This window comes from Dromaius novaehollandiae, chromosome 1 (genome assembly GCF_036370855.1).
Source record: "Dromaius novaehollandiae isolate bDroNov1 chromosome 1, bDroNov1.hap1, whole genome shotgun sequence".
NCBI classification, from domain to species: domain Eukaryota; kingdom Metazoa; phylum Chordata; class Aves; order Casuariiformes; family Dromaiidae; genus Dromaius; species Dromaius novaehollandiae.
The window spans coordinates 21,274,666-21,289,916 of NC_088098.1; the positions used below are offsets into that span (position 1 = coordinate 21,274,666).

The following is a 15,251-nucleotide window of genomic DNA, read 5'->3' on the forward strand; positions in this document are numbered from 1 at the left end:
TGGTTTGTGCAACACTCTCCCCCTTGTGACTGTTGGGAATCCAGTAGGTGTACCCTGATATCTTACTGCTTGCTGAAGATCTGCTAGTGTCAGTCTCTGTAAGATGATTCAGGCTCCCTTAATCTGGCCTGTGAATTCTGCCACCTTTAAGATACAGAGGGGAAAGTGCTAGGGACATGGAACACTTATTACTGGCACTCATATGCCAGAGTCCCATTTTATAAATTTGCCATATGCTTGGGTGAGGACTGCCTTTTTGTTATCCAGTTACCTAAATCACATCTAATTCAAGCCAGGTGAAGCAAAAAATCAAAACCAGGGAGAGCTGTGCTTGGTCTGCCTGCGTACCCTGAAGTTGTATCAGAAAGGTGCTCCTCCCTCATTCAGCTCACTTGCGGTTTCTGGCTCTGAACGAGATAATAGCTGGGGTTTCAGTGTCTGTGCATGCCTCTCTTCTTTGGTTGTAAAAGCAAAGATGTTCCCCAGTCTCCCATTTTAAGTCTTCTAGAGGTTTTAGATTAGTTAAATCTTTTCCCCTGAAATGCCATTCGTTCTTTTCTTAAACAGGAGACAGGCTGGTTACCTCTGGATTAGAATAAAAGATGTTTTTCTTCTTCAGTTATGAAGAATTCCTTGTTGTATTATAACATCTAACTTGCAAGTAAGCAAAGTGTCTTCTCCCTCCCTTTGGTGGGGTTGCCTGTCATAATTCAGTATGAAATATCTTTCGTTTCTTAAATTCTTTGTCAGTCAGTGCATTAGAAATGTTAGCTGTCTAGCGTGTAGTTGAGATCTCCCTTGGCAGAGACCAGGCATAACAGCAATTAACCACTTTAAGGTGACTAGTTTGCAACCTCTTCCTCTTGGCAAACTAACAACCAGGCTACCGTATCTGTTTTTAACTATTGGACCTAATGTCACTGTTTGCCATATTCTTTTATCTGTATCTGAGGGTCTTGAGAGACCCTTACAGAGGTAATGTGGCTTTGTAAGCAAGGCAAAACGGCTGGTAAAAAAGCACAGGCCTGTAGAGGCATTACTCAGTCTCAGGTGACCTTTGTACCTTTCTTTTCCCAGTTAAACAGGACTGATCAGCGTACTATATAGTTGTGATTTCAGACCCCATGTCATCTTCTAGACCAGTTTTAGAATATCCTAGCCGATAGGAAAGTGATAGGCAGATTGAATGGTGCTTTCTCCACAGCACCATGTCAGAAGATGTCACAATCCCATTATTGAACACAGAGTTACTAAGAGTTGTTTTAATTGTAGGCTGTTTCTTATGTTTCAATAACCAAACATCACAGCATTTTCAAATGTGCAGATGTGTTTCTGCAGACCTTGTACCTGCTTATCAGCTATTTTCTCCCTGCCACAGAAAACTGGCAAACCAGAGGTCATTTTTGTACTTGCCTGTTAGTAGGGCCTAGCATGAAGGTACTTGACCCTCAACCTTGGGAAAGAGGATTTGCCTCTTTCCGGCTGTTGGTGTTGAATATGTTCCTGCACAGTTCCACAACCACGAGAAGGATCCTTGCCTGTGCGAGTGTCACCTTCTGGGAGGGAAGCTGGACTGCTTTGGGGTTGTACCTCCAGGCATTGTTTGGAGTCAGTTCTCCTCTGGACAAAGCTGCCAGAGTGCTAGTGCTATCCTACAGCCAGTACCGAGGTACATGAAGTCCCCCAACACGCTGCAGATGGCCAGTGAACTCTAGACCTTTGTTAGCCTTTATTGCAAGGGGAGACTGTACTTTTAAAGACAAGATTGCAATGCCTGTAGGATATGGATCCATTGGTATAGTAATCCACAACTAGTCTCATGTAAGCAATGCTATACACGCTATGTCTCACCAGGGTGCAAAAACTATTGTTGCTACTGTCAGCCTGGAAAGGAGGACAAATATGCTTGTTCCACAAGGGCATCTGGATAACTTTGATAAATGAAGCTGGAACAAAACACTGCTTCTGGGTGAAATAGTTTTGTGGATTTTTTATGGCGGTTGTCACTATAGCTGTGCTTGTTTCTTGTTATGTCCCAGGCGTGAACACTGCAGTACATGAGACTGTGAATGTGTAGCCATCAAGAACAGAAATTCAGAAAGATGTTGGGTAGCTTCTTGTGCCAATTTGAAAAAGAAGGCGAGAAACAAGTCCCAGTGCACGGTGTTGTGTAATATGCTTAGAAGCATATAAACCTAGAGAAGTAGCACACATTTCAAATGTTTTGTTTTTTTTCTTTTTCTCCTGACTGCTAGTTGCTAAGCTATGGGAAATGTCCAACATACAGCTATGATATTTCCCAAAGGAACGGAAGAAAACAAACCTTCCAAAAATTTTAACTTTTGATGGTTTTTTGAACCACTGCTCTTGATAGTTATCATTTTTTAATACACTCCATAAGTCTAGGAGAAATGATATTAAACAATTTGAGGGAAAAATTGGATAATAATTATGGTTCTTTAGAGAATGATCCATTACTGTGAAATTGATTGCCTTTTTTCAACTTAATTTGAAGTGACATTTTAAGGAGGGGGGAAAAATTGCTGTTAACCAAAATTCGAGAATTTTATTTAAGCAATGTTGTTGGTTTTTTCTGAATTAGGCATAAGATGTAGTATACATTTGGGAAAAGAAATAGCCGATTAACAAAATCATGACAGAATTATTTAAATGGAGAAATATTGATTTATTAATCCAATCTCTTAAGATCGTGTATCTGTTGCTTTTTCCTGATGGTAGGGACCCTATTCTGAACACTTAAATAGTAGAGAAAAGTAGCCCTTTAACTCTGACTGTGCCATTGAAAAAAATGAAAATACAGTATGGAGGATAATGCCTGGCAGGCAGGAGGGAGGCAAAAGACCTGCAAGTGAGTCTTCTAAGAAATTTGTTTAAAAAAAGGGAAAAACATTTCTGTTTTCAAAATACTGAGCAAATCACATTATACAGTTCGATTTCCATTCTTGTTCAGCAACCAATAATTATTAAAAGTAGTTATCAAAAAGCATCGGTAAATATTAGTCTTCTCATAGAATATAAAGAGTTTCAATGGCTAATGCAGTAATTTTATTCAGTTAGCATAAAAATATGAACTGTTAGATGTACTAAGCTACTGCCTAAGATGTAGGTATTTATTTTTGACCCAAAATAATCTTATTCCTATAGTCTGTTTAACTGATAAAATAGCTTTCAATTTAAACAACTTTATAATTTTTTGAGTTTTTTATTTCTTTCCAGACTCTCAAAAGTGCAGTGGGAACATGTCTGGCAAAAATATTTTTTCTGCAGTCCCAGGATGTAACTGAAAACAGTGTTGGTTACAATATATGTTAACCCCTACTTGCCATAAACCTCAGTTCTTAAAATCTCTGATTGAGGAAGCTGTTGTCCAGATTGTCCAAAGTCTTTTGTTTCTTCATGAAAATAACCCCAATTCCCAGTTCTATTTATTGTACAGTTACAGAATAAAATAGAACTGTTGAGGAAAGTGTGTATTGGTCCCAGAGTACATTGCTCATGGTAATGGCTGAAATAAGGAACATTTTGACTTAGTGTGGAACAGGGAAGACTCTAAGGAGAAATGGATGAATGAATGGAGAAATGAAATAGGCTATTTTTAAACATGTCATTGAAAAGGAGAAGTGAGAAAAACTTTTGTCTTTTCCAGATTTTTTAGAATTTAATCTAGTCCTGAAAAATACTGAGCTTTTCTCTTTTTAATTTATTCTATGTATCAAGAACTCGAGAGCATATACTTTCCAGCTGAATGCGGCTCAGGAACATGGTTATGCTAATTGATATGGAGGATGGTTGAATATTGAGTCTGTTGTTCATTATCATTTTCCTTTGTGGAAAGGGTCCTGGCAGCATAGACATCTTTTTAATGTTTTTTTTTTTCCTTGCTGCTTTATTTTTTTTAGGCTCCCTCTTTTTTTAAAAAAAGATGTAATTCAACCATAAAAATGAGTAAAAAATAGCTGATATTTATTTATATGTGATTCTTGTTTTGTAATCCTGCAAAAAAATGTTTAAATTGGAGATTATACTGTAACTCAAGTGTTAATTTCAGCAAATTCTTCTATAATTTTATCAATTTTACGTGCTGCTTCTGTACTCAGCAGGAGTTTGGTTCCTCCATGAGTGAAAGTCATACTTTTACGTGACTTGTGCTTTTCTGGTAACTTTAAAAAGCACATCAGAAACTATTCACAAACTTGAGTATTCCTGGGACTTCCAGCAAAGTCCTTTTTGCCCTTGTTCAGCCTTTATCAAAGAGGTACCTCTATTCATTTATGTTTTCGAAGTTTAATTGACACCTTCCAGCATGACAGAGTTGTCATTAATATAGTTTAAGCTTCTTTTTCAAGCAAACTTAAAGTAAAAATTTACCCTTCAATATAGATGTGACCTCTTCAGGATAAAACACTCCTCCCTGTACTTGCATGTCTGTCTGTTGATTGAGTTTTCCTCCGGAAATCTCTGTAAGCATTATCTGACAACCTTTTTTTCCAAAGTTTGTATGAAAAAGTTCAATTTTAGCAATCAGTGCATTTTAAGGGTACCCCAAACATCAGTGGTAGTACATTGGCATCAAAGAGTAAGTTTTAAGTAAGTTTTTCTATACAACAAGTATTTCCACAGGGTAGGAAGAGCTCAGCTGTGGTGTCCACACATGGGCCAGGAACACGTGTGAGCTCAGCAGCGTACATACACACGCAAGTCCACCGTTGGCTGCTGTGACTGTGATGTCGTGAGCTCACTGCACAACAACGGCCTGAGAAAGCAGGTGCTAGTGCTCCTAATGCCTAATCTTGTCAGCTCCTTTACACCTAATCTTGTCAACTGCCTATAGCTCCAAGCCTTTTCACGTTGCTTAGATTTGTCTGACTGAGGAAGGAACAAAGTCGGCTGTGACTGGAGTTCAGAGAAGAGAGGCCAAATCTTCCTGGTGGCGATGTGTTGCTGTCCTGGTTGGTGCCTGCCATTGATTGGAAGCACATGCATTCTGGGTTGCTCACCTGAACATTTTGTCTCAGGTTGGGAATAGGACAGTGTGGAAACCGGCAGATAACAGAGTGTTTGGAAGAACTTTACCATTAAAGGCTGGTGGTGCCACCCAAGGGACCCAACCAGCTTGCTTGCAGCTCCTCAACAAACTTCAGGAGGTCAATAGAAATGGAGACCTGGCTAGCCCGCATAATGAGGAGACAGTGTACATTCACAAGCAGAAGTTTGCAGCAGCAAATGGAGCAACTGGTGTGATCATCTATAACGATCAAGGTACAGGAAATGAAGCATTTCCTGTGGTCTGAGTCTACGGAAGATATTGGTGCAGTTATGATTGGCAATCTAAAAGGCACGGACATTTTACACTTTATTCATGGCAGATGAGTAATCTTAGCAACAGAAGTAGGAAACTGCCATGGCTCCTGCGTGAATCATTATTTAGGGTCCCTGTTTATCTAGTTTATTTCACCTTTTACTGTGCTGGAAGATGCAAGATGCCAAGAACTCAGACCAAGAAATGCCAGAATTTAGTAAAAGTGAAAAAAGCTATTAGCCAACCTGAACTTCCTCAAAGGAAGTTGATAAGGAAGCTGGTTCACATGGAGAGAGAGGTGTGATGTGTCTAGATACTCAATGGCCCAGAGATATAGTGTGCATCTTGAGCTGCAGCCATCTTTTACATGAGAGATGCCTTTAGGCCTGGCCGTTAAAACACAGGACAACAGAAACAGTAGTGACTGTCAAAAATGAAGAAAAATCTCCTGTTGCTCCTGGAGTTCCCAGCGCTGTTTTGCCTAATGAAGAGGAGAATCCCAGTGCAGGTGCACTGGGTACAAGGTGCAGAGAGACCATCTGTATATGAGTAATGATTCTGTTTTTCAGAGAGTGAGAAAACATGTTTCTGGTCCTTCTGTCCCTTCTCAATGCATTTTCAAATTTTAAAAGATAAATTTGGAAGTTGTGCTTAAAAAAAAAAACCTACATTTTGTTGCCCCACAAAACCTATACTGAAAACTTAAGAAGCGGTAAGTTATAGCTGAATTCCATTTTTCTCCAAAATGGGTAATGGATGAACATGACAGACTTGGATGATTTCTGTTTGTGTGCATATGTGTGCTTTCGTATATACACGCATGTAGATAGGTAGATGTGTAAACATTTATATCTGCATACCCACTTATAAATAATATTTTAACTATCTAAAACTAACACTTCAGTTTTCACATGGTGAATGGAAAAGTAAATTTTATGTTGAAAAATGTGTTCAGTTATAACTTGTTATTTATAAAAGCAGAGATTTATACTTTATAGCACTGGATATAGCACATGTGTGTGTTCTTCTGTAACAAATATGTATTATAGACACAGTATTTTTGCACCTAAAAATAAGGCACTTTTTTTTTTTTTTACTCTCTCTGATTTTTTTGAGGAGAATGTTAGTATGAAAATTTAATTTTGGTTAAAAATCATTATGTGTACCTGTTTTTTTCCCTTTTGAGGTAGTGGTTTGGAGTGCGCTATTTTTCTTTGGGTTGTTTGTTTTTGTTTTTTGTTTTTAACTCCTCTGCGTCTCCAGCGCTGTATCTAAGCTGGGACCCATCTAATGCAATTCTGTCTCTCTTGTAGCGTTACCTGCTTTGATGAAAAGCATATGTGCTGCCCGCAGCGGAATGGTGGAATAATGTGGAATAATCTTCCACAGCTTCACATCCATAAATTTTACCCTTATCTTTTAAAAATCACTTTGACTTTAGTATGTTTGGCTAATTTTTATTTATTTAGATTTTAGCCTCTAAATATTCAATCTCATATAAATTTACTTCTGCTATTTAGAAGAATCTTCTCTTTGTAAATCTACTGTCTGCATAGGTATGTACCTATCTGATCTACCTATGCCCCTTTCTGATTGTTAACTTACAGTGATGAAACACTTCATGACTTTCATTAGAAGATGATTTACAGTCCTTTCAGTATTTCTATGGTTTCTTTCCATTCTTCTTCCCTCGACTCACCTGTATCACTGCATTGTAGAGCAGTGGCACCCAGAGGCTAGTGGTGACAAAGTCTCTCAGGTCCTGTGAGCTGCTGTTGTGCCCTGGGGACTGCATGCGTCCTCTGGCCGCAGCACTGCCCTGAGATGCTCAGGAACCCATTGTGGTCCCCTCTTCCTTCTCCAGTCCCTAGCCCTTTTAGACTCATTGCTTCCCAAAATGAGTGGTCCATCATTTTGGAATGGGCAGAGGTGAGACTTCTTATCTACAGTATACGTTGCCTTTTCCCTTAATCAAGTCCCCTCTTACGTGTCTCTGTTTTATGGCAGGCAGCTGTATTTGTTTTCATTCTTCATTTACAAAAAAAGTAAAGAAGTGAAAGACGTGGAGAAAATAAGATCTTTTTAAAGTACTACATGAAAAGAACTTTGAAAATTGTTTGTCACAATTAGTTGTGAAATTAATTTCACAGTGTTTGTTGGAGTCAGAGAACCTTTCAGAGAATTTGGTAATGCTGTAAGACTTCATAAAAAGCATTGTCAACATCAACTTTGTAGTAACGTGTTCTTTTTTTGTTCAAGTCATACTGACATTTTAAACTGGATCTATATCTTCATTAACCTAGAAAGAAAAAACAGCTTACCTAGTTTTTCGTATTTATTTTAGGATTTTTTTTCTCAGACCGCTCACCTCTCCTTCCCCTACCCTCAAACCTCTTCTCCCTCTAGTCTGTTATTTAAATCTTTTCTGTTTCCTGTAGACAAAGAGCGGGATGAGGGAATAGACTTTTTTTAATTTTGCCAGCTGTAGTTGGAGTAGACACATTTGGATGGAAAATAAAGGGGCATATTTAAGAAAAAGATGCTGTAAACTCTTTACACTGGAGTAATTTTTGGGTGTGAGCTTGAGTGTAAGTTGCGAGTGTGAGTTTCCATGGTGCCTTGCCCCGTATGTACATGCTCTTACTTTCTGCTAAGCGTGACCTGCTTTAGACGACATCCCTTGGTAAAAGTGAAGTCAGCAAACTCGCACTTACCCAAGACAAGGGCATGGGTGTTGAGAGCGACTGTGGAGCATGTCATATACTGTAAATTCCCATATTAGCTTTTCTTGAGGTAGCATATTTTTATATGGTCCTTACGCAGGTTTGTGTTTGTGCAGTCCTTTGTTTAAACAACAAAAACAACAACAAAGGGCTTAAATCACAAAATTTCTCTTTGTGTGAAGTTTTCCACCTGAGAATAAAAGAACTTGTAATAATAATTCAGTCAGTGCCAGCTTTGTTGCTGGTTGGTACTGTGCCTACAGCTGACTCTGCCTCTACTAAGAGAACTGGCATATAACAAAGCAGCTGAACAGTCTTGTTAAGTAGTATGTGTAGCAAGATTACAGCGTGTTATTTTTCATAATTACACACCCTTTACACAAAAATAATAGAAACATCGTAAGTATTTATAACTTTTTTTTTTACTTTCTAAGCTAGCTAGAAAGGAGACATTAATAGAAAACTGAATCAATATGTGTCTCTTAAATGAAAGAAAGCATGCATGAAAGTTTGTGACTTGTGGCCTAACAGGCTTCATATTTACCTCTTTAAAAAGAAAATGCTAACAATAGGTACAATGGAGCTCATGCAAACTCTTTCGCATATTACTTATGATTTTTCTAGGCTTTTCCATAGACAAAAAATTGTCCTGTTTGTGTCACCTGCATATGTAATTACTTATATTTGATATGATGTTCAAAAAAAGAAATACTGTTACACAAGGGATAATAGCTAGAAGATGTAAAAGTAGTTTTGTTTAATACTTCTAATTTATTTGGTTTTTTCTCAAATTGTAGCTACTGCTAGATGATGATTTTTTCATCTCTAATCAGAAATACACTTTTAATGCAACTATCCAATGATAAAAGCTACTTTCAGTTGTAAATGCTAGTAAAAAGCTTAATTCAAACTGTGTATGCATAATAGTTAGGATAAAAATTAAATTTAAACTAAGCCATATTTCAGTAAATACGCTCACAAATAATTATCACTGTAATTATAAGGGAAGATGAAGCAATTTTTATTATTGTTTAAATTCCTTGTCTGGGCACCTTCAGATGGTTCTGATGTGAGAATGGTATCAGTCAAAGACTGTATGAGTGGCTTGGGCTTTCATGGTGGTCCAGGAGTATTTAGAAGGGATCTGAATGATGTGGATTGAAAAAGCTCCTCAAGATAGATATATTTAGCCCTGCAGAACATATTTTCACTGTCTTATTTTTCCTTAATGCATTGCATGTGTTCATAGCACCTATGCTTTCTTGGTATTTGATAACTTGGTAGCAGTGAGTAACGTGGAGTGTTGGTGTTGACCTAGATTCAAGGATGCAAAAACGATACTAAAAATTCAAATGCTGACTGGAAGACAGTGTCAACCCAGAATAAGGACATCCACAAATTGTTTCTAGAAATAGGAAATATTTCATTAGAAACTTCTGCTCTGGTCAAATTATTTCTAAGTAAGAGAGTTTTCAAAGGATCATGTCTAATCTGCCAGATATAACTCCCTCTAGAAATAGATGGGGTTTTTGTCCTCACAGTAACTTCTGGGGTATTTTGTATTTTACATTCAAACCTCTAATGTTGTTTTCTTTCCAGACCCCACCGCAGTGTTGAGAGACTAACATTTTAGAACTGAAGGTCTTCCAATGATTGTTTAATTGTAACTAAGTTTGATAATCAGACAATGCAAATATATGAATGAGAGGAGGAACAGCTGGCAGTGCAGTGAATGTATTTACTTAGTATTTCATTTTCATATGTATTTCATACATATCAACACAGATATCTTGCCTCATGGAGCTAATCAGGCTGTGCATATAATTCACATTGAAGAAAGGAATTGGAGGACTGCTTTAGGTATATAAAAGCTTAGGCATTTCACTAGAGAAATGAATGCTGACAAGGAAGTACTTCCAATTTGGTATATATGTATGTATCCCAGTTTGGTGGAGATGAGGCCTCTGGAAAACCTGGACTCTGCACAGATGTTCAGCCAGAGATACTTTCTGGAATGATGGCAGAAACAATAACTGAACTATTTTGGCTGTTAGCATCATTGACTAACTCCAAAGCCATGAAACTGGCAGCATAACATGCTCCAGATAGCAGCAATTCCCATAAATTCCTGTTTAGAAAGAAAAGAAAATCAGATATGAAACTCCTCAGAAATCTTAAAAACTGAGCTGGAGGAGATAAATCTCAGCAAATATAATTGAAGCAAAGGATTTTGCATTTAATGTGAAGTGTGCCATATGCCTTTCAGGGACAGGAATAACAATACATTTAATAGCTTTTTAATGCATCTTATTGTGTCAAATTAAAGGCACATATGGTACATTTCACTCTTACCTATGAATTTCCATTCTCTTACAGCTTTCTGTTGCAAACTAAGTCTTATAAATGTGGTCACTTAATGAAAGTATTATTTTTTAATTATCACAAATACAAGTAGTGCATTTTCAGAATGATGTAATTTTCTCCTCAGGAAAAGATTTGGTAAATTGTCACTCAAATGAAGAAGTTATAATAACAGCTTTATGTAAAATTGATTCCTCTATAGAACCAACCATACACTTTTTGTAGTCTGTTACCTTGAATTTATATTTTGAGTAATTGCTTTTAATCACACCTTATCTTTTGCTAAAGAAATATCTTAGAATAATTTATGGGTATTTACTTCAAATACAATTCATGATTTGAAACACCTGAAAGCGAACATTTCCAAATTAGATATACCCTTATAGAATGCTTGCCTCTTTTTTCCCTATATTTAAATAACTAAGAGTGAAACTGTTATAAGCATTTTTTTGCTTGATTGACAGCATCAATATTGACATCTTTCGAAAAGATGGATTTTGTACATGCTTTAGAAAGATGTTAATTTGCTGTAAACTCAAGTTTCTTCCTATTCTTGAAAAGCAACACTTTTTTTTGAAGTTGAGTTTGAAGACTTTTTCTCTGTTTTTGTTGAGGGATGAGGGTTAGGGGCAAATTGTATTTTATGTTTGCATATATAAAAAGGTAACATTTTATGTTTACCTGTATAAAAAGTTTTTCACCCAACATGAATATGCCATCAGTTTTTCGATATTATGTACACCAAATATTACAGAAATACTCCTGTGTCGCAGGTAAGTATTGAAAAATGGAACAGATTTTTCCCACAACCTCCTAGAAAATTAAGATCAAATTCAGAAGTAAGTTTTGAATTAGTCTGGTCCGTAAGTCAAGAGAAGTGCTAGTGGCTTTTCAGCCCCTACATCCCAAATTAATTTTTCTGAATAATATGACCAGATAAGGTAGTGAGAAGGTGAAGGATACTGTGCTGATCTTACAGTGTGTGTATTGTGGATTTTTCTTTTTTAATTATACTGATATTAGCAATAAAAGGATTGTGTAATCTTAGGTAAACTTGAGTTTTTTGAGCGGAGAGGCTAGAGGTCTAAACTTTGTCTTTCCGCATCTGCTTTCTCTCATGAAGTATGCAAACTAATGTGATGGAAGGTTTAATGCTGTGTATGAACGATACAAAATAGCTGAAAGTAGTTTGAAGTTGTCTTGATTTTTTTTTTCCTTTTTTGCTTTCAGTGAAACTGCTGGAAGAATAAATTAATTTTAATTGCAGAGCATTAAAACAAGGAAAGACGTAATATCCTTGTACCAATTTGTGTTGATAAGGTTTATTGCTGGCTGGAATGCCTGGCTATATATTTCTTTTGAAATAAGATTAAATATTTGTGTAGCATTTTGAGGAAATTGACATCAACCTTAACTGACAATAACCATGTCAGCTCCCTTTATGGATAAAAGTTTAACCTTAAATACTAATGTTTACAAAAAAGAAAATCCGACAGCACAAAATGTGATTATCAGATATTGGTGATGTCTTCTCTAATCATGTTTTGGTGTTAGCTCTTCCAGGCTTAATCTGCAGCCCTCAGTACAATATGAGTTAGGATATCTGTTAAAAGATTTATTTTGTAAGTAACTGTATTTTAAAGCATTCTGCAGGGAAAACATGGATCAACAAGCACCAGGACTTTTAGAATATATTTTTCTTGAGCTGTTTCTACCCAGGTACTCTTCTGCTCAGCCTTTTAGCTCTTCTTCCACCCCTCAATTTTAGTTTTCCAAACGAAGCACAGTGATGTTTTAGGTTGTCTTAGGTGCACCATCTTCCTTTGCATGATGGTGTGTGGAATCACAGCTCTGCAGTGCTGTTGTCTTCATTAGTTGCATTTTGATCACTCTCAGTTACTAAAAACATTATCTGAAAACGTGTAGTCGTTTCTCCTTCCAGTTCATAGCTTCTGCCTGAAGAGAGCAAATGGTCAGCAAGGTGATGGAAAGGAAGTCTGTTTAGACTACACAGCATCACACCTTTTTCTTTGCGCTTTAGCTGTGCTTGGGGATGTCACTGTGCCAGATGAGCAGCCCCACTGCGCTGGAGCCATGCGGGGAGCAAGGCCACCTCCTGCCACGAGGAGCCAGCTGCTTGTCCAGAGGGTATTTGTGAGATGGGATGACATAGCTTATCCCTTGTTCAAGGCCCATGTCCGTCATTTGCACTGCTGCTGATGCCACGGTGTTCATCTGTCTATTGGTTACACTTTGCAGAGGAGGAGTTTCCTGTGGCTTCCTATTAGAAACAAGTTGTTCACATATGGCGGCTGTAGGGGTCAACCTTGCCAAGGCATCTGTTAAAAGAGATTAGTGTAACTACTCTTGAACTCTGAAAAGCTCCTACACAATGCTGACACTAATTTAATTGATTCGTTGCTGTAATTTGCCTTGTCATATCTTATAATGTGTGTACTTGGAAGGATTTTTTTGTGGTCATCTTTGTTTTTTATGTAGAGACTCTTATATTGTGTCTCTAATGTCTACAGTAGTAGAACCAGTTTTGTGTCTTTGATTTTTTTCTTCTGCCTATCGTTAATTGTAGTATTTTTGTAGCGTTTTTTCCATCTTTCTGTCTCATCTTCCATAAGATTCTTGGCTGTCTTGTAGATCACTTTTCCCCTCGTTATTATAGTCCCAAGTTTTCAGACAGTGTAACTTCTTCATGAGTTACCAGCAAGTATTCTTAGACTTCTGTGGAAGGATTAATAAATCTTGTAGGTAAATTTTAAGTTAGCTCCTGTAAATTCAAACTTTATTCTAATTGAACTATTGTAAATTTATACAGAACTTCTTTAAAAGTTACTTAAAGTATTTGTTCGATGCAGAAAATTATTTAAAAAAAATGTTCACTCATTTCTGTATGAAAAATATAGCAACCTTAGTCTGTTTAATTTTTCTTATAAAGCCATTTTACATGCAAGCAAAATACTACCTCATAATCCCTTTATAGAGGATTGGTTTATGTTTGTGTCCATGCCTAACTCTGTTTCTTTTCTTTCTTATTTTATTTTAAAAGGTATTTCTCAAGAGTGACCGGGTTGCAAGAATGGTTCACAGCGGAGGATGTTCTGCAAATGACTTTAGAGATGTTTTTAAGAAAAACATAGAAAAAAGGGTCCGAAGTCTACCGGAAATTGATGGATTAAGCAAAGAGACAGTGTTAAGTTCTTGGCTAGCCAAATACGATGCCATATACAGGGGAGAAGAGGACTTTTGCAAACAGCCAAATAGAATGGCGTTAAGTGCTGTCTCGGAGCTGATTCTGAGCAAGGAACAGCTTTATGAAATGTTTCAGCAGATTCTAGGGATCAAAAAATTGGAACATCAGTTGATTTATAATGCCTGCCAAGTAAGTATTGGAGTCACTCGGTTCGGTTGTGTTCAAAATCTCTCCCCCCATTCCATGCACAGAGGAGATGAGACCCCTCAGGAAGGAATCTTTGTATCATTTGGTCACTGGAGAGGACTTGGAAAAGGAGATGCTAGAATTTTTGATGCTTATGCTCCAGAGATCTACTGAGACCTTTTACAGTGTTACAGCTCCAGTGATTTGAGTGATTCTGCAGTATAGTCTATGTGCCTACGTACCCACATATAACTTGTATATGTATGTTTGTACATACATCTGTGTGTATGTGTCCACCTTTTTAAAAAAAAAATGCTGTCATAAAGAGATAGGTGACAGATGGTCAAATTCAAGATGCTGCTGGCCAAGAGTGATAGGAATGGGAATGCGTTTATACTGATCCTGTGTCCAGAACTTCTGTGTGTTAGAACTCAACCTTCATTCTAAACACCATCAGTGAAGCACATTTTTACTTTGTCGTTCTGTTGGATAAACGTGTTGTTTCCCCTAAACTGTGGAGGAAAAAAATGAAGCAATCGTATTCAGACTGACCTGTATAATCTGTTATTGATCAGTAATGTAAAGGACACACAAAAATATTTTATCTGGCCAGTTTTCAGTGGTGATGCAAGTATAAATTACTTGGGTGGGTTGGGGGAGGGAATACTCGAAACAGAGAGGTATTTTCCAAAAGTCTTACAACAGACCAAGTGGGTATAGAATTGAAACTGAGATCACCCAGCTTTCTAGCCTGTATGTGAAGTTGTACACCAGATTGCAGCTGAGCTATTTTTTCATATATCATACTGCAGGTTGGTTTATAGTTATGAGCCATCTTAGCACAGGAAGAAATGAGGAATCTTGGGCACTGCTGACTGTCTCATTTATGGAGTAATTTGGCATAAAGTTACAGAACTGTTCTATGACTGAAACTTCTGTGATGCTTAATACTTCTCACAACCATAGATTTTACTTTCATGATAGGAAAGTATAGTATTTCATTCTGCGCCAAGGTGTAAAGGCCTCTTGTTTTCACTGTGAACTCTACCAACAGAATGGAAATAGGATGAGCAGAGATCTTTTTTTTCTGTTTGCCCCATCTTTTCCCCTTTGCCTCCAAATTCACATACATTGATATCACAAAGTTAGCCTTGGGATATGTAGGATGCTAACAAGATCAAGAAGGACTGAAATCTTGGAGAATAATCATGCTTATTTTAGTGGGCTTTTGATGTGATCAAGCATAGAAGCATATGACAATTCAGTTTGGAAAAGACCTCAGGAGGTCTCCAGTCCAACCTCCTGCTCAAAGCAGCGTGAGCTATGAGGACAGAGCAGGTTACTCAGGGCTTTATCCAGTCAGGTCTTAAAACCTCCAAGAACAGAGATAGACAGCACCACTTCTCTGGGTAACCTGTTGCAATACTTGACAACATGAAAATGCACTATTTTTTTT

At 37.4% G+C, this 15,251-nt stretch overlaps 1 protein-coding gene across 10 annotated transcripts in view; it reads left to right on the top strand.

Moving 5' to 3' along the window:
- CADPS2 (calcium dependent secretion activator 2) overlaps positions 1-15,251 on the top strand; it is a 326,801-nt gene that overhangs the window by 91,182 nt on the left and 220,368 nt on the right. For all 10 annotated transcript variants that reach the window (XM_064506973.1, XM_064506953.1, XM_064506939.1 and 7 more), the window contains exon 3: positions 13,466-13,798. In XM_064506973.1, coding sequence (XP_064363043.1) covers positions 13,466-13,798 — 333 coding nt within the window. The remainder of the gene's footprint in view (positions 1-13,465; positions 13,799-15,251) is intronic.